This window comes from Rhea americana, unplaced genomic scaffold (assembly GCF_003343005.1).
Source record: "Rhea americana isolate MKP2758 unplaced genomic scaffold, rheAme1 scaffold_13, whole genome shotgun sequence".
Classification (NCBI taxonomy): Eukaryota; Metazoa; Chordata; class Aves; order Rheiformes; family Rheidae; genus Rhea; species Rhea americana.
The window spans coordinates 7,517,182-7,534,250 of NW_028185372.1; the positions used below are offsets into that span (position 1 = coordinate 7,517,182).

General features: G+C 37.0%; 2 protein-coding genes across 2 annotated transcripts in view; one reads left to right on the forward strand and one right to left on the reverse strand.

The window, feature by feature from the left end:
- Window positions 1–15,374, forward strand: part of MTREX (Mtr4 exosome RNA helicase) — a 45,682-nt gene extending 30,308 nt beyond the window's left edge. Inside the window, exons 17-27 of the mRNA XM_085326432.1 lie at window positions 496–668; window positions 966–1,034; window positions 3,594–3,722; window positions 5,208–5,318; window positions 5,648–5,836; window positions 7,559–7,722; window positions 8,929–9,034; window positions 10,273–10,329; window positions 10,740–10,902; window positions 14,673–14,777; window positions 15,107–15,374. Coding sequence (XP_085182558.1) covers window positions 496–668; window positions 966–1,034; window positions 3,594–3,722; window positions 5,208–5,318; window positions 5,648–5,836; window positions 7,559–7,722; window positions 8,929–9,034; window positions 10,273–10,329; window positions 10,740–10,902; window positions 14,673–14,777; window positions 15,107–15,159 — 1,319 coding nt within the window. The 3' untranslated portion in view covers window positions 15,160–15,374. The remainder of the gene's footprint in view (window positions 1–495; window positions 669–965; window positions 1,035–3,593; window positions 3,723–5,207; window positions 5,319–5,647; window positions 5,837–7,558; window positions 7,723–8,928; window positions 9,035–10,272; window positions 10,330–10,739; window positions 10,903–14,672; window positions 14,778–15,106) is intronic.
- Window positions 15,250–17,069, reverse strand: part of PLPP1 (phospholipid phosphatase 1) — a 70,252-nt gene continuing 68,432 nt past the window's right edge. Inside the window, exon 7 of the mRNA XM_085297711.1 lies at window positions 15,250–15,690. Coding sequence (XP_085153837.1) covers window positions 15,565–15,690 — 126 coding nt within the window. The 3' untranslated portion in view covers window positions 15,250–15,564. The remainder of the gene's footprint in view (window positions 15,691–17,069) is intronic.

Below are 17,069 nucleotides of genomic sequence, written 5' to 3' on the forward strand. Positions count from 1 at the left end.
TGTTGCCAGCTTTAAGGCAAGTAGCGTAGTGCTTATAATAATAACTGGTTTTCTTAAATAAGGTGTGAAAAAGAGGAAGGAAATGAAATTTAACCTAAAAYCTAGAATCATATCTACATAGACAGGAGTTAGAAGAGTGCTTGTTGGCAGTGAATTCCTTCTTGCAAATCATTGCAAGTCTTTATGGGACATTTGTGGAAATGTAAATGAATGATTCCTGGAAATGGAAGTCCAGACTCCTCTGTTTTTCTCAAGTTTTGTAAAATGATATTTTAGTTTTTTTAAATATTTAATTTCTATTATAAATAAAATGTAATGGACACATTTATGCATCTCCAGCTTTCTCAAGAATGGATTATTGTAAATAGACAATGTATCTTGAAAATGGTGCCAAAATACTAGTGAAGTAAACTTTGTAGGCAAAATGTTGATTTCTAAATGTGCAGAGTTGTTCATTTCTGTGAAATTTTACTGGTTTACTACTTTTTATTGTAGAAGTGAATAAACTAGAAGAACAGTACAACAAAATAGCAATCCCAAATGAAGAAAATGTGGTTATATACTACAAAATCCGACAACAGCTTGCAAAATTGGGTAAAGAGATTGAAGAATATGTTCACAAACCAAAATACTGCTTGCCCTTTCTGCAACCAGGAAGACTGGTAAAGGTAATTACTTTTTTTYCCCTTTTCCTTTTCCCTTTTCTCTTGCTCTCTACCCATTAAATTTTTAGAGTTCATAGGTCTTTGCCAGTTTACCATGTTGAAAAATTTCCCCACTAAGCAATGCTTTTGACTTTCATTATATTTCCTTGTTAAACATAAAGCAATGAAAGAGAAATTAATTTTATTTTAATGGTGACTAGTAATCCATGACTGCTGTTTTAAATAACAGAACTACAAAAATATGCTTACTGGGATACATTCATGCATGGATTAAGTTATAACATCTTTTAATATTTTCAGGTAAAAAATGAAGATGACGACTTTGGATGGGGAGTGGTTGTTAATTTTTCTAAGAAATCAAATGTTAAGGTAAAATACACATTATCTCCATTAGCCAAATATGTACCTTAYTGTCTCTTCCAAAAAGAAGGTAAAGCTCCTATTTTCATTTGTGTTTTTCAAAGGCAAGAAAAATTCACCCAAAAATTTCACCCAAGAGGTACTAAAAACTCAAGTGTCCCTGAAGTGAAAATGTGAAGAGGAAAGTTACAGAATTTGGGACAAACTCTAAATCCTGTGTTTACTTTTTAAATGTTGGCATGGTATTGGAGCAGATGCTTGCTCAGGTCTCAAATAATTAGTTCCAAGGTACACTGTACACTGCAAATATTTCAAGCTATTTAGTTTGGGTCTGAAATACTGCATCAGTGCAATCCTAAACCATTCTTGGGAAAGATGCTGTTACCTAATCTCAGAAAATCTGTAGAAGCCCCAAGTGAGGGTTGGGAACTTCAGGAGGCTGACACCTTTCGGCATTATGGAGATGGTTGTGTTAGAGTAGGGAATTTTATCTTGAGTCCTAGGCTAGTACCTGAGACATGGGATCACCTGGCCTGTGAAATGTTGCTGGGGACTTGGGGGTTGGAAAGGTAAAATACAGAGAGAGCAAAAGAATAAAATGGTTTCAGGGAAAGGTGGAAGGAAATACGAAGTCCAGTACCCAATGGTATGTGAGTGAAGCGGTGGAAGACAGGTTTGGTTTTCCTTTATAAAATCCGTTCTTATAGTTGGTCTCTGCATAACTCCAGAGATCATGTTTTAGTCTCCCTTTCTGAAAAGTCTTGACAGGCTACTCTCCTGGCTGGACTGAAAACTAAAGTGTTTTTTTCTGTGGTAGCCTTTTCACTGTAATTTTGGCAGTAGAGCACTGGAGTTAATTACTAGGTCTAAATGAGAAGTTGTCTCTTTGTCAAGTTCTAGTAGTGCCTGTACATTGTGGCACCTTTTGGTGCTTCCCTAATATATATTCATTAAAGAGGAATGAGAGAAATGCGTGCATGCAGAACATTATTAAAGGAGATTTGGTTTTGTTTTTCAGTCCTCCTTTTGAAAGTTGTTTCTTTCTTTTTAAGCTGGAAGACTATGCTGGAATAGCCTGTAGCTATAGCAACAGTAGTCTGTTGCTACTATTGCTTAAACTTTTGATTTTGGACAGTGTCTTCTTTTTTTTTTTTTTTAATAGAACCACTCGAGCACTAAAACAGATTTCCCTCTTGCCTCTACCTTTCATGTAAAATTGCCAGCTTCTGTGTCACTGGAGGCACTTCTTCTATCTGTGTCAGATCTTAGGCTTTTTTTTTTCCCTTCCCTATTTGGCCCATCTCAGTGTTGTTGAAGCTTTTAGACTTGAACATTTGCCTTGCAGTTGCGGTCCATTCTGAAGGAGATAGTTCTGGCTTCAGCAGTACTTTTTTTAGTTAAGTCATTCTAGCAGCTGGCTTGAATTTTTCCTTCTGAGTTCTGTGGAAAGAATGACAATAGGTGCTGAAAATTATGGAATAGACTTAAAACTATGCAGCTTTTAAGATCTGTATGGTAAACCTACTATGAGCAGAGACAAAAGAAATGACCTCTAAAAGCAGCTGTTGTTTTATTGTTTTAATGGGCCTATTTGTGCATCTTTGTCCTGGGATGTAGATGCATTTCCACGTTAGTGTTCAGTGTAGTAATGTCTCTAGCGAGTATTAGAAACGGTATCCCTATTAAACCTTTATCCACTTGCATATTAAGAACAAGGCTGTGACTGTTTATTTGGATTTTATTTTCACAAATGATGATGAATTCAATCTATATTATCATTTTTTTTTCTTCATTGTATTATAGTTTCTACTGCGGTCCTTTTCCTATTTAGGAATACATATAAGATTGACATTTAGGGTCACAATATGTTTACGATTCCTCTGACCCTTGGTCAATGCAATTTGAAAGCGAGAGTGTGCGTCACTTGTTTATGTTCACTGTTAATTACCCTAAATGATTTTCCAGCATAATTTCGAAATGCAGTGTTCCACCAAACTGCAGATGCTAATGATACTTTATGCTGGGTTACAATATGTAGAAGGATTTATTTCAAGGCCTGTTTTAGGCCTATAATTTAGTTCTATTAGAAAACATTAAAATATTTGCTTGTAGTAGAGTATATTTGAACAATGTTAGTGCACACTGATCCAGTCAAATAATTCATCTTTTTTTTTTTTTTTTTTTTTTAAGCAATATAGCATAAAGGTTATGGCTATGTAACTGTAACCTTCAGATGAGTGTTTTGCATTAGGGTTACAAATGATGTTTACTTGTTTGGGAAAAAAAAGGCAGAGGCACCTTAAACAGCAATTAGACCTTAACTTACATTATAGGAGGTGCAGAAATGGATAGTTTTTAGTGTGCGTTTTTCTGCATGAGGAATTTTTCTGCATGAGGGTGTTTTGCATTCAGTAGGTTTAAAATATACTGAGGCATTGAGCTGGCACACTGTGAAGTGCAGTGGTTCATTTTATACCTTTAATATTGAATAAAGTCATGCTTTTCTTCGATTTTTCCCTCGTATTTTAAAACAATTGATATGAATTTTTTTCTCTGTGCCCTCAACAGCCTAATTCTGGTGAATTGGACCCGTTATATGTAGTTGAAGTGCTACTGCACTGCAGCAAAGAGAGTTTGAAAAATTCTGCTACTGAGGCTGCAAAGCCAGCCAGACCTGATGAGAAAGGAGAGATGCAGGTTTGTTATAAATATTTATTCTCAATAATTTTTTATGTATGGTCTAAAAGAGTCGGTTTCCAAAGCACTTGCAAACTATGGTAAAAGCATGGGATTGATGTGTTAAATAAGAGGAAGAAGCTATTTACCTAACGCTCGAGCAGTTGCTGGTTTCACCTCAGAGGAACCATGTTTCAGCTATGAACAAAGTATTTTCTGTGTATTTGTTAGCATATCAGAAGTGCTTTGAAACTTGCTTACTGTCTTGTCAAATATTTCAAATCATTAGGTGGAAGACAACAGTGGTGATGTGAACATAGTTATAAAAATGATCTACATATAGATCTGCAGATAAAAAAATGTCTACAAACTGCTTTCTATAGGATACTTGTGCAGGAATTTTGAGATAATGTACATCTCTATTAAATTTGAGAATTTAGTTAGAAGATTGATAATCCTTAAGTACTAAATTTTCAAGTGCTGTTTGACAGGTATGGACTTTGTCATGAATGCCTTCTGTTCTCTGGGAAGCCTTCATCTTTTCTCTTTTTCCCCTGTTCAGACCCCTTCAGTTTTGCCTGTCCATCTCATTCTAAAAGGAAGTTTAAATTCTTAATGAAAACACTTGCATTATTTGAAGATTTGGATTTGGAACCCTGTATCAAGACAACGCATTATGATTTTTACATCAGAAATAGTTACTCAATTTGTCCAGGTGGTTTTCCACAAATATTGTTTTAAGCTTAAGATACTGAACTTATTCTTCATGGTTTCTCAGTTGTTTTGATGTTAATGAACATGCATTTGCTTATTTGATACTCTCTGTTGTTAACATTCCTGGTTATGTTTCTGACAATAATTAATCTGTTTTGGATTGTAAGGTATTCCAGTAGGAAAAGGCAAGAATAACTGTCAAAAGTGGTGAGAATTCGTCATCTTTTGAAAGCTGCATATGTACATGGAGTCTTCCTCCATATGCATGAAGGACAGTTCGTTGCTTTATTCAGTGTATTTAAGTGAAATGCAATTAAGAAATATGTTTAAGTACAGGCTCAGTTGATATAAATCTTCAGTGAGGGTACATGTTCACTAGATAAGCCTACCTCTTACTGCATTGAATTACAAGCAATAGAAAAACTGGATTTTTTTTTTTTTTCCACTTACTGGCTCTCTCCAGATATAGAATTTTGCCGTTTGAACTGATTACTCTTCTGTATTAAGGCTTTATCTCATACCCACATCTTCCTGCTTTCTCATATTCTTTTATCCATTCCTGTGTTCTTGTTTATTCAATTTTCATTTTTCTTTTGTAGTAAAACCAGATGTAAAGGAAATCCAGAAGAATACAAGTTCTCCTGCTCATTATTCTCTGTGTTTTTATTTCAAAGCTCAACTTCCTGACTCATTTACTGCTAACAGTTATATGAATTGAACTAAAAATTAAGCTTTACAATGAAACAATAACAATAAATACCAATTTATCAGTTACTGCACTCTCTTTGATAGGTTGTTCCTGTTTTGGTGCATCTCCTCTCAGCTATCAGCAGTGTCCGACTTTACATACCGAAAGACTTGAGGCCTATTGACAACAGGCAAAGTGTGTTAAAATCCATACAAGTAAGTTTAACTAGGATTTAAAAACTGTTTACTCTAATAAGTGAGATGCACTTGAACACCAGACACAAGTTCTAAAGAAATATGTCCAAAGCTTGTGTCAAATCAGCTGGATTCTTAAAAGGGATTGGAAACCATTGATATGTTAAATGTTTCTCCTTGTAAACAATCACTTTAAATTGATGATTTAAAACTGCTAAATTTTACATAAGCTTACACTACTGCTTTGTATGTCTCTATAACTGTGCCAGCTGATATTTGAAAGTGTATTTTATTTTGCTTTTATTAATGTTTATATATATTCCCTCTCTCCCTCCCCCCCCCCCTTTTAGGAGGTACAGAAGCGATTTCCTGATGGAGTACCATTACTAGACCCTATTGATGACATGGGCATCAAAGATCAAGGACTGAAAAAAGTCATCCAAAAAGTAGAGGCATTTGAGCATAGGATGTACTCACATCCTCTCCACAATGATCCCAATTTGGAAACTGTATACAAACTTTGTGAAAGAAAAGCACAGGTAAAAAAAAACAAAACAAAATAAACCCCAATATTTAGCTGAAGAGAGAATTTGTAATAGTTCCTTCTTACTTACTTTTCTTCTTATTTGCCAAACCTGGTTTTACTCCTCTTGACAAACAGCAATGTTATGGAATCTTACTAACAAACTGGCTGAGTCAGTGGTGTGCACTTGGTTGGCTCAGGGATGTGATAAAGCTGGGAGGTAAATCTGGTAAGGTAACTGCAGAAAAAATCGCCAGGGATCAGAGGATTACTCCAATGCCACTAGTCATTAGTCACTGAATAGCCGTGGCACAGTACAATGTGGGTAAAATGCTCACAAGAATTTGAAACTGAACATTTTTAATAAGCCTGTGCAGAACAAAGCTGTATTGATAGGGCTTATTAGCTTGGGGAGAGTATCATACAGATCGTAGTGCAGCTGCTTTCTGAGCTGCTGCCCAACCTAGAAGCAGTATGCTTATTCTGTATAGAATTGGACCCTGCAAGGTGGAAACTGATGGCGCAGAAGCAGCTGCCATGTTTCTGTGTTGTCCAGAAAAAAATGTTTCTCTGGCAATCTTCTCACAGAATTGAGGTGGCTGTGGCATGGGCAGCACGAAGTTGCACGTAGTAAGACGTGCTGGACCAAGTAGACTTCTGCAGGGGTGTTGGTACTGTACAACCTGCCATTCTTTGTTCTGCTCATCTGCAAGCAAATTGGACCTGAACTGGTTCTGCCTTGTTCAATATCATAACTTGATGTACTCAAGTATAGAAACAGTTGAGTAGCATTGTAGGATTCAGCTTGAGTCCATCTGAGCAGGTTGGACCTTACTTTGCTCTGGCCATGTTGAACATGGACTATCTTTTCTTAGAGCCACTTTGGGACTCTATGGCCATGTTCTGCAATATGCCTGAATTAGGTGGGTTTTTCCTTCTCTAAGGCCACCCTCACTGTTACTATACTCACTAATGGAAAGTTATTGGGTTATAGTGTAGAAACGTCGTCAAAATAGCTGTAAAGATATTGTAAAGATATCTGAAGTAATGCCTGTTGAATTTTTGTGTTTGGTGCGACCCCACAGAAGCTACATGCCACCATGTTCTGTTAAGCTTTTCTTTGCTGAAACAGCAGAAAAGGTAGGGGGCTTATCAGAAAAATTTAGTGGCCTAAGTATAGAGACAAGCTGATACAGAGGAGGAGTGGTGCTACATGTTAAAGCTTAATATAAAAATCCAATAAATTAGTTAAACTATGTCAATGAATATCATGTTACCAGAAGGACTGAAATTTTTAGCCTAAATAGGAAAAAGAAAGCATTAGGATGAAGCCACCAGATATGTATCAGGATGTTGATAGTGACTGTGAGAATATGACTATATGAGACTGGAGAAGCTCTGCTGGCAGGAAATTATACATTTGGTTTATATTTGATTGGATAGTTGGGTAGCTGAGGCGTAGTATGGGTCTCTAAAGATAAGTGCTCAGTTTCTCAGCTAAGGATTTCTTTCTTTTTGTTTTTTTTTCCTGGATAAATAACATAGCTTCCTTTCCCAAACTTGCCAAAATTCCCTGGAGGTAAATGGAAAGGATTTTTTTTTTCCCAAACCTTCTGCTTAACAAATTTAATGAATCAATCTTAGACCTTTGTGTGTTAGATGGCATCTTTGAAATAGTAGACCCAGTTGCGTCTGTTAAGCCAGCAATATTTCGTTTCTCTCCTTTTGACTCCCACAGATTGCTATGGATATTAAAGCAGCAAAACGAGAACTGAAAAAAGCCAGAACTGTCTTACAGATGGATGAACTCAAGTGCCGTAAACGTGTTTTGCGAAGATTGGGGTTTGCCACATCTTCGGATGTGATTGAGATGAAAGGGCGAGTGGCTTGTGAAATCAGCAGGTAACTGGTTCCTCTGCAAAGTGGTTACTGTCATGCGTACACATTTTGCTGTCCTCATTGTACTTAACATTTCACGTTTATATTTAGTTTTCTGAGACCAGCAGGAGAAGGATTCTCTTAAGACTACACGATCTGTGTCAGAAAAGGAATATACTGATGAAAGCAGTAAAGAAAGTACCTTAAGGACAAAATACAATAAAAAATAAAACTAACAGTAAAATATGAATGTTAAAATGTCAAAACAATAGCTATTTGTAGCAACCAGCAGCTTAGGCAGTATTATGTGTTTTCATGTAGTATTAAATGAGGATAGTCTCGGTTTCTATGGTTCTACTTCCCAGTATTCTTTTAGAACAAACATGGGTGTAACAGTGATTGTCAGCAATTACCAGACTACTGACAGGTTCAGAGTACAGCTTAACTGCTCCCACAGGGCTGTTGGAACAAACCTATGGAAGTGATGCATTTCACTGTAATACATTTCCCAGGTACATATCCAACACATATCCTAAAGATTCCACGCAAACTCAGGAATCAGACTTTAGTACTTCAGAATGTAACTCAGGCTTCAGTAGAAAAAAAAGTATACATTTTTTTTCCTATCTTGTTTATTTTTCTGATAAACTCTTAAAAATTGTATTAACAATTTGACACTGTCCAAATAGTATGCTTGGCTTTTATATCAGGATTACACATTTCCTTTTATAAGTCACAGTGAAGTCTTTGTTTTATAAGTAAATTAAAGCAACTTTGTTCCTCTTCTCGATACTATCTTGGAAATACCCAGTTGAATGGCTTTTTTGAGCAGCTACAGTACAAATTTGAATCCTTTTCCTAAGCTCTCTGGTCTTCAATCTTTTGATGCTCTATATGTTAAAAACTGACTAAAGCAAACTGTTAGTAATAACTCTAATAAATTATCGGGACAGATTCTTCATAGTTCACTAAGGCCTCAAGAGCATTTCTTTTATCTCTTTTCTAATTTTCTTCTTCCTTGGCACCCGCCTTAAAACATTAGTAGTTTTTATACCAATAAGTAAAAGTAAGAGGCTGTTATTCCTTGCATATATATTGTTGCTTCACAAAATGGAATAATAGTAATTCATTTAAAAGCTTTTAAGACTCTAATTTTAAAAGCTTTTTTATTAAAAGCTTTTAAGACTCTAATGAGTCTTTTCTCTAAGCTTTCTTCTCTTTCTTTTTCAGTGCTGATGAACTACTATTGACAGAAATGATGTTTAATGGCCTCTTCAATGACTTATCTGCCGAGCAGGCAACTGCACTACTAAGCTGTTTTGTGTTTCAAGAGAATGTGAGTTATATCTTGAGTTATATATATTGAGTTATATATTCTAGCACTTGATGGTGCTTTCAGTTCAATTCCAGAAATTGGTCATAGCAGTACAAGCCATGGCATTTTTACCCTTTCGTAAGGTTTTTCTGGTATGAATTCCCTTTGAACTAACAAAAAGTATTGCAGCTTTAGTGTTACGGTGCGTTCCTTCATGGCTAACGTGCTGTGATGCATCTGTAGCTGTTTCCTTCTCATGCAGTGAAACAATATAAACAGATTCTCATCACACAGGCTAGTATGTACACACACATCTGCAAACAAACTTCCTGAGAATTCAAAAGATGATGATTTCAGAGGAGAAACTTAACAATGTCTGCTGCTTACGCTGTGGCGGTGGGGGTGTTTTTAATTTTGAGACTTGTTCATGTCATGTGATTCGCACCTGTTGATGGAAATGGCAAGATCACACTGATCTCAAACTGTTATCAAAAGAGCTGTTAAAACCAGACTGTATATTATGAAAAGCAGAAATATGGGCATTTACATCTGCATTTGTTTTCCCCCTTGCAAGCTATATGAAAGTATTGGCATCAGAAAAACACAAAAAATATGAAGTATCATTGCAGATGGCTGGCAGATTTTATCACTCGGATTGATTCTGAAGACAGAAAGTAGCAGGTGCTAATATATTGTCCTTGGTTAGTGGAAGGGATGTCTATGTAAGCCATTGTTCATAAGCAACATAAAATTAAATGTGAGAATAAAATACTGTGGTTCACTCAACAGTAGTACTTAGTCTACATAGGTAGGACACAAAAATGTTGCTGTACTTGAATAACCAGCTTTTCTTTTATAACCATTGATGTTTAAGTTATTCTATTAAAAGTCCTGTTTCTTGTGTTCTTAAAGACAAACTTGTAACACGGCTAAAGCAGCAGATATTTCCTTCTAATTTTGGTAGTCTGAAACTACCAAAGCAGGTAAATAGAGTGAATTTTGGTAGTGTTCAGAAAACAGATGCTTTCTTACCTTCTTCTCACTGTGAGGATACTGTATGAAAAGATTTGTGTCCTGCTGTTGTTTTAGTTTGAGAAATTAGTATTCTTGTTTTCAGGGAACTCAGCAAACCTGTTTGAGATGTCATTTGAATTGTTTAGGATGGCACTTGCACATTAAATCTTTTTTTTTGCATCTAATTTGGTTTAAAGCAAATATATGGGAGTCCAGATGAGATTATTTAATATTTTCTATTTCAGTCCAGTGAAATGCCCAAATTGACAGAACAGTTGGCAGGACCACTTCGTCAAATGCAGGTAATCTGTCCAACAAAAATCTTACCAAACTCACTGTTAGCGCTAACATGAATAAAGCATACGTATAATGAGTGCAGGATGAAGACCTGATTTTCAGTTGTTAGTGAATTTGACTGGCAATGACTGCATGTGGTTTTGCAGTGTTTAAAACTGGGTTATTTTATTTGCAGTAAACTGTTATGCTAATTTAGAACATCCTTTCAAGAACTTTGTATTAGTCTGCTTACTACACTGTAAGTTGTTAGTGCAGGCAGACTTAAATAATAATGTGAGCTGTGGCTTGCTTTCTGATTTTGAAGAATTTCACATAGAAAAGGAATGTTGATCTGGTATGCAATACCTTTTCTGTTGATTAAATATTTAATCTGTTTAAGCTTGTTATTATAAATTTAAAATATTGTACTTTAAAGGAATGTGCTAAAAGAATCGCCAAGGTCTCAGCTGAAGCAAAGCTGGAAATTGATGAAGAAAATTACTTAAATTCTTTCAGACCCAACCTAATGGATGTTGTATATACATGGGCAAATGGAGCCAACTTTGCTCACATTTGCAAAATGACTGATGTCTTTGAAGGTATGTTACTTTTATCAATTATTTTTTAGGAGGTGAGAGATGATGATTCCGTACCATATACAACAATGTCATATTTGAGTTCTGCATAGACTTATAATAGATCATAATTTCTTAACTCAGATGTATTCAAGTATCCATTTCTTCTGTGGCTGAAACCAGTTAGGAGGAGGTTTGTTTACTAATTTATTATATCTTGTTCCTCATGCTGTGTTAATGATGATAGAAGTGAGAGCTGTTAACCGAATCTCTGTTTTGGATGGGTCAGTATAGCAGTGCAGTACATGTATTTGAAAAGTCTAGATGTAGCCTGGCACTTGATTTAATTTGGTTCATAAAAGTGGAATACTACAAACTGCCTCTTGAGGACAGATACTGAAAATACATTATCATTATTTTAAAAATAGTATGACTTAGCGCCCAGATACTTAAAAAGACAAAACATTCATCTGAGGGTCAGATTAGAATGAAAAACCTAATTTGTTCTTTTACCAGATATGTTGAAAGTTGTGAGAATGTTAAGATGGGTGCCCAGGTTTACAAGTCTGTGTGTAATGACTGAYGTTTGAAAGCCCTTTCTGCAGTTATTACTGTCACCCTTGTATTGCCTCTCAAATGCTTTTTCCACGTTTGAATGCAGTTGCAGGTGAGAGCCCTTAAATAAAGGAATTCTTGTATTTTGAAAATCCAGTGCATAGACCCAGGAACCTTCTAAACCAGGTTTCCTGTGACCACCAGGAATTCTAGGAGTCTTTGATTTTGCATTGAGCAGATTCCTCCTAGTGAAATAAATGTCTGTGACTTACACTGTTAGAAGAAATTTTATCTACTGCAGAGGCATCCTGAACAGTAGGGACACAAAGTGGGAAGCAGTAGCTGGCTTCTGTTTTTCTGTAATCTGTTGAGTGGTCTGAATACTCAAGGACAGTAATATTTTCCATTTAACATATTTTAGTTGAATAGTCTTATCAGCTTTGTCCTAGGCTCTTTGGCATGCCTTCTGTTGGTTTGAACAGTGCTAGCTCCCTCAAAATTAAATCTTACAGGCCTATTTGAGAAATTCAGCTTTTGTGGCAGAGGTTGATACATGATTCTTCCCTTCACTTTGCAACAGGCTGATTTTCTGTGCATTGTCCAACAGGAAGGAGAGCACTGCAGACTTCCAGTGTCAGTTACCCTGACCTTAAATGCCACGTAGTGTTACAGAATTCCATGTCAGTTTGATATAGCCCTAAAGATTTTAAATAGATTAAAAAAAAAAAAAAAAAAAAAAAAAAAGGGGGAGAATTAAAAAACCCCCTACATACTGTGTCCTTATTTTGAATTTTGACTACAAACTTTCATTTAAGATATTAATGCTTCCTATGTTAATTTATGATGTTTGTTACTGTCTGGTGGATTATGAAAGCCCTAAAAGGAAGTATATTTTGCCTTGTGGGCAATGCAGAATTAGCAGTAATGACTTACTTTTATAGGAAGTCCCAACTTCAACATTGTGTAAAAATTTTTATTAAGCAGGCAGAGAGCTGTCCAACCTTTAGAGAATACGTTGGAAGCTACTGGCCTTTTTTTGAAACTAGCTTTTCATGACCCTCCAAACCGACTAAAAGGGCTTCTGAAAGACTGCGCTGTTCATGGCCGAGGGACTGATGTTCAGTTTTGTTCTGCTTTCCAGGCTAACGGGCACTAGCAGAACTTTCTAACAGACAACTCGAGTCTGGTGGTGAGCTGCTATCATCGCTAGCAATAGCGGAGGCTTTAAAAATAGATGGAGCTCTCTTGTGTTATCATTGGTGACAGCGAAGTATCTGAAACCCCCTAAGCACAGGGTTTCCTTTTCGTGTTGTAGCATAAGCCTGAGTGCTTATTTGCTCCGAAAGCAAGCATCCTCACCACAAACAGGAGTGGTGTCGACTGGCTAGTGAAAGTGAGTTGTCATTAAATAGAAATTTGCATTGACATTTTGAAATTAGAACAGCTTTTTAAAGCAGTAGGGCAGAAGGGCAAAACTGAGCCGAGTAGCCTGTTGATTGCTTCCTGAATGACTGACTGTTTTGCTTTGTGGAAGAAAGTATAGATAAGCAAGTCATTTATTCCCAAACCTACATTTTTTTATGTACAACAAAGTATGTCTGCAACAACCCCGGTTATGCTGTGTGTAAACAGTGTGGCCGTTTCCACCAGAATTCCCACTGGAATGATTGTCAGGCTCGGCTGTTTGAACAGAGACCAGCCGAGCCGGGGCCTGCCAGAACGCAGCGTGGCCGTGCTCACGGCGGCTGCCAGTGTTTTGCATTTGTGTTTTGTGTCTGATAAACTCCACATGTTTTTCACTTCGTGCCTTTGCAGTAGTTTTCCTCACAGAGATTATTCCTACCACAGTATCTGACATAAGGTGGGGTGCTATACAAATACTACTTTTCAGAAGTCTCTTCTTATGGGACAGGAACATCCTAACACAGTCACAACAGCTTGGTAAGAAAGATCTGTGTAGAGCCAGTATTTCTGCAGATACTATGCTGTGTCCAGAGCAGGAACACAGCTTGCTTTTTTTTTAAGACATTGTAGATGTGGATTTTAGTATTTGAACAGTTATGTCACATTAACTAATTAGACTCTAGATCTGTGATGATGCTGGACAAAATGACCAAACAGCATCCTAATTGCATTCCGGTATAAAAACTTAAATATTATGCTCATTGTGTGCCACTTGCTACAGTGAGTTGAGTGGCCTTGAGATGTTAGCTGGAAAAGATGATGATTGGGCAGGTATTTTTAATTGTAATAGAAACTAAGGTGAGAAATGCATTACAGTGTAGATTTTTCAAGAGCAAACTTGTATGTACTGAAGTAAGCTGTCAGTTAAGTTGTATAGGAACCCAAAAGATCAGAATAGAGGATTAAATTTCAGTTTAGACTATTAAGTACTTACTTTCTTTTAGAATTTAATCTTAAGACTTATTTTTACAAAAAACCCTGCAAGTTTTGTAAACTGAACTTAGAAAAAGCAAGCAGGACACCAAGCCTTCATGTATCTCAAAAGGGTAGCAAAAGCTGCAACTTACTTCCCATCCAGTTAAAACTATAGCTGTTTGAAGGTTTTTTTTTTCCAAGTAGCAGAGCAATAGCTGATGAAAGCTATAGTTTATCTACCTGGAATACTAGGTGCAATTCTGGTGCCTTTATCTCAAAACAAAAAGTACTCTAACCTAAAATAAAATAAAATAAAAATAAATAAACGGAGAGAGACAACAATGATGACAGGTACGGAATTACTTGTGGAATTGCTCTTCAGCTTGGACAAGGGGCCAGATTTGAGTAGGTACGGTAATGATCTACAGACGCTTGAGCAGCACAGGGCAGGTATCTAAGGCAGGCTGTTTGCTGCCTCTTCCAACAAATGAACTATCAAAAAAAAAGCCATGAGGAACTAAGTCCGGGGGGTCAGTATAGGCCCTCTTGAAGCAGCAAACTTGCACATCTGACACCTACATGCATTGGAGGGAGGTCTGGATAAGTAAGGTCTGGAAAAAGAGCAGCACAAGCAAATAGAGAAAGCTTCAAGAAAATGGCTGATGGAGAACGGTATTGTTAAGCAGAACACTGATCTAGACTGAACTTGTTTAAGGCAGATGGCTGTTCTTACCGTCAGCTTCTAGAAAAATTCTGCACAGCACTGGCCAGAACAGTACAGGAAGTATTGCCTTGGTCCAAACCCAGCCTAAGTAACTGAAGAAGAGCACATAAAATGTGATCCCTCACTCTTTCTACAGGTAGTATAATTCGTTGCATGAGACGGCTAGAAGAATTGCTTCGACAGATGTGTCAAGCTGCAAAAGCCATTGGAAACACAGAGTTGGAAAATAAGTTTGCCGAGGGTAAGTATTATTGAATACAAAAAGCGTATTGTTGAAGAGACAACTTCTTGTTTTTGATTTCTACTAACTTAATGGAAGAGCTCATCATTGTTCTCTCTGTAAACACCTAACATGGGTGTTAAGTTTGACTTAAATAGGGACTGCTACTTCGTACATATGCATACAGACATATGTACCATGCTTGTATCCGAAACGGATTTGGAATGACTTCTATTCAACTGYTGGAACACTTTCTCTATTAAAAAATGTTATTAGTTGCCTGTGTCTATAAGCATTATGGAAGAGAACATGGCATTACTGGACACTAATATCTTTCTCCTTTTTGGTAGGGATTACAAAGATCAAGAGAGATATTGTGTTTGCTGCAAGCCTGTATCTGTAACTGACGGTATCTTCTGTACTGGATCAATCCCCAAGCCCAAGTGAACAGTTTTGAATTCAGTTAGCATCAGCTTCACACCTTACTTCCATCTCAGGTCAAGACATTCAGTTTTTAATTGTGTGTATTTAAACCACAACCATTTCAACAAGGCATGTACAAACAGCAGTATGTAATATAAGTGTTACCACATTTTTAATAAAAATTTACAGTTTGAATAGCTTTGTTTTTTTTTTTTAAGCAAGAGCTTGAACCAACAGAAATTTAAAGTTTAGATATACATAATGGTGGTAAGTGTTACTATATACAGGTAAAGTGAGCATCCAAGAGCAGCAGCAGTCCCTTAAAGGCATTTATTTATAATACATAGAGACTTTTGGAATCATTTTCCAAGAGGTGGATCTTTCTTCATGGTTGATGATTGCTGCCAAAGTGATTTCCATTTGTTGGTGTCTCATGTAGGGTTGTATGGGAATCTTCTTTTGGTTGAAACGTACATCCTCTCACTTTGAAGAAGTCGGACACATACACAACCTAAGTGAACAAATTAGCATTAAGCTTCTGCAGTTTTACGTAAATCTGGAAACAACTGGCAAATGCTTCTGTAGTAGCAGAAAGACAAATCACATTCTAAAAAAATAATACAGCAAAATCAAAACAGATGTGAACATTACTTTGATATGAGACTTTGTTTCAAAACAGCTAACTCCAGCCTCTGTCCCTTACCAAGTAGCTGGAGAAAAATCTCTGTTGTATTCCAGGTGACCACTTAGCCATTAATGATTTAAGCCAAATTCAGGGGTTGTGCTCTACTGCTTCCATCTGCCTTGTCAGCATCAGATATTACAACAGTCAATTTTAATGGTTTTAACAAGCAAGATGCACCTGGAATAGATGGTTGAATTTATTCCAGAATTTGCATAGAACAAAACAGAATACAGGTAGAGCTTTTAATTTAGCTGAGCAAGTGTTCAGCAGTCACCATTACTCTCACAAGAATCACTCAAGCTTAGTTCACTAAGCTTGGATTCTTCTCCTCAGTAAGTCCCAAATTAGCACTGTGAGGTGATGGCATGTGCTCTCAGCTGGCCTTTGCAGTTGCCAGCTTGCCTCTGCCTACTTTACCCTTTCCTGCATTGCTTTTAACACACCACCTCACTTCCTTCATCTTTCGACTAAGGTACCTTGCTCTGCTTCTGCACCTCTTCCCATCCCATCCACCTCACTAAATCATTTTAGTAGAAATGCTGAGCAGGGTAGTGCATGAAGTGCAATAAATAAGCCTTTCTTTCATGGTGATGTCCCTATGCCAACTCTTTCCACTTCAAGCTTTGTAATTACAGGACACAGTTTAAGGAGACCAAAGTCTCAGTCTACACAGAGCTGATTAACCTGCATGTTCCTTCATTTGCATTAGATCAGTTTCAGTTTTCCTCTTAAATGCAAAATTCACTCAGCTCAGTGCTCCATTTCCAGTTGCTTCCCTAGCATACTTCCACCTCACCTCTCTGTATCTATAGGTATGTAAGGCTTCAAAGCTCTCAAAGAAGTGTTTCCATTTCATTGCAATGCCACCTTCCCCTCATTCTCACACTACCAAACATCTCTTGTAGAAGTCCTTTGAATTGCCAGCACCCTTCACTACGCTTGCCTTAATGAAGGTGTCCTTGTTTCTTCAATTCCTGCCATTTCTCATTCCCTGCATTCTTTGCAATAGGAATTGAGATTGTATCAAAACAAGAAGTCTTCAGTACTAGTTCCTCAATTAGTTCATGTCTGAACCAGATTGTCCCATGAGTGAGTCAGTCAGTCATGGCACTTTGGTAACAGCCTGGCTGCCACTAAGTCAACCAGGCACATTTCCTGGTACTTAGGATGGCCTCTTGGACTCATCAGTACTGCTAAGAGTCACA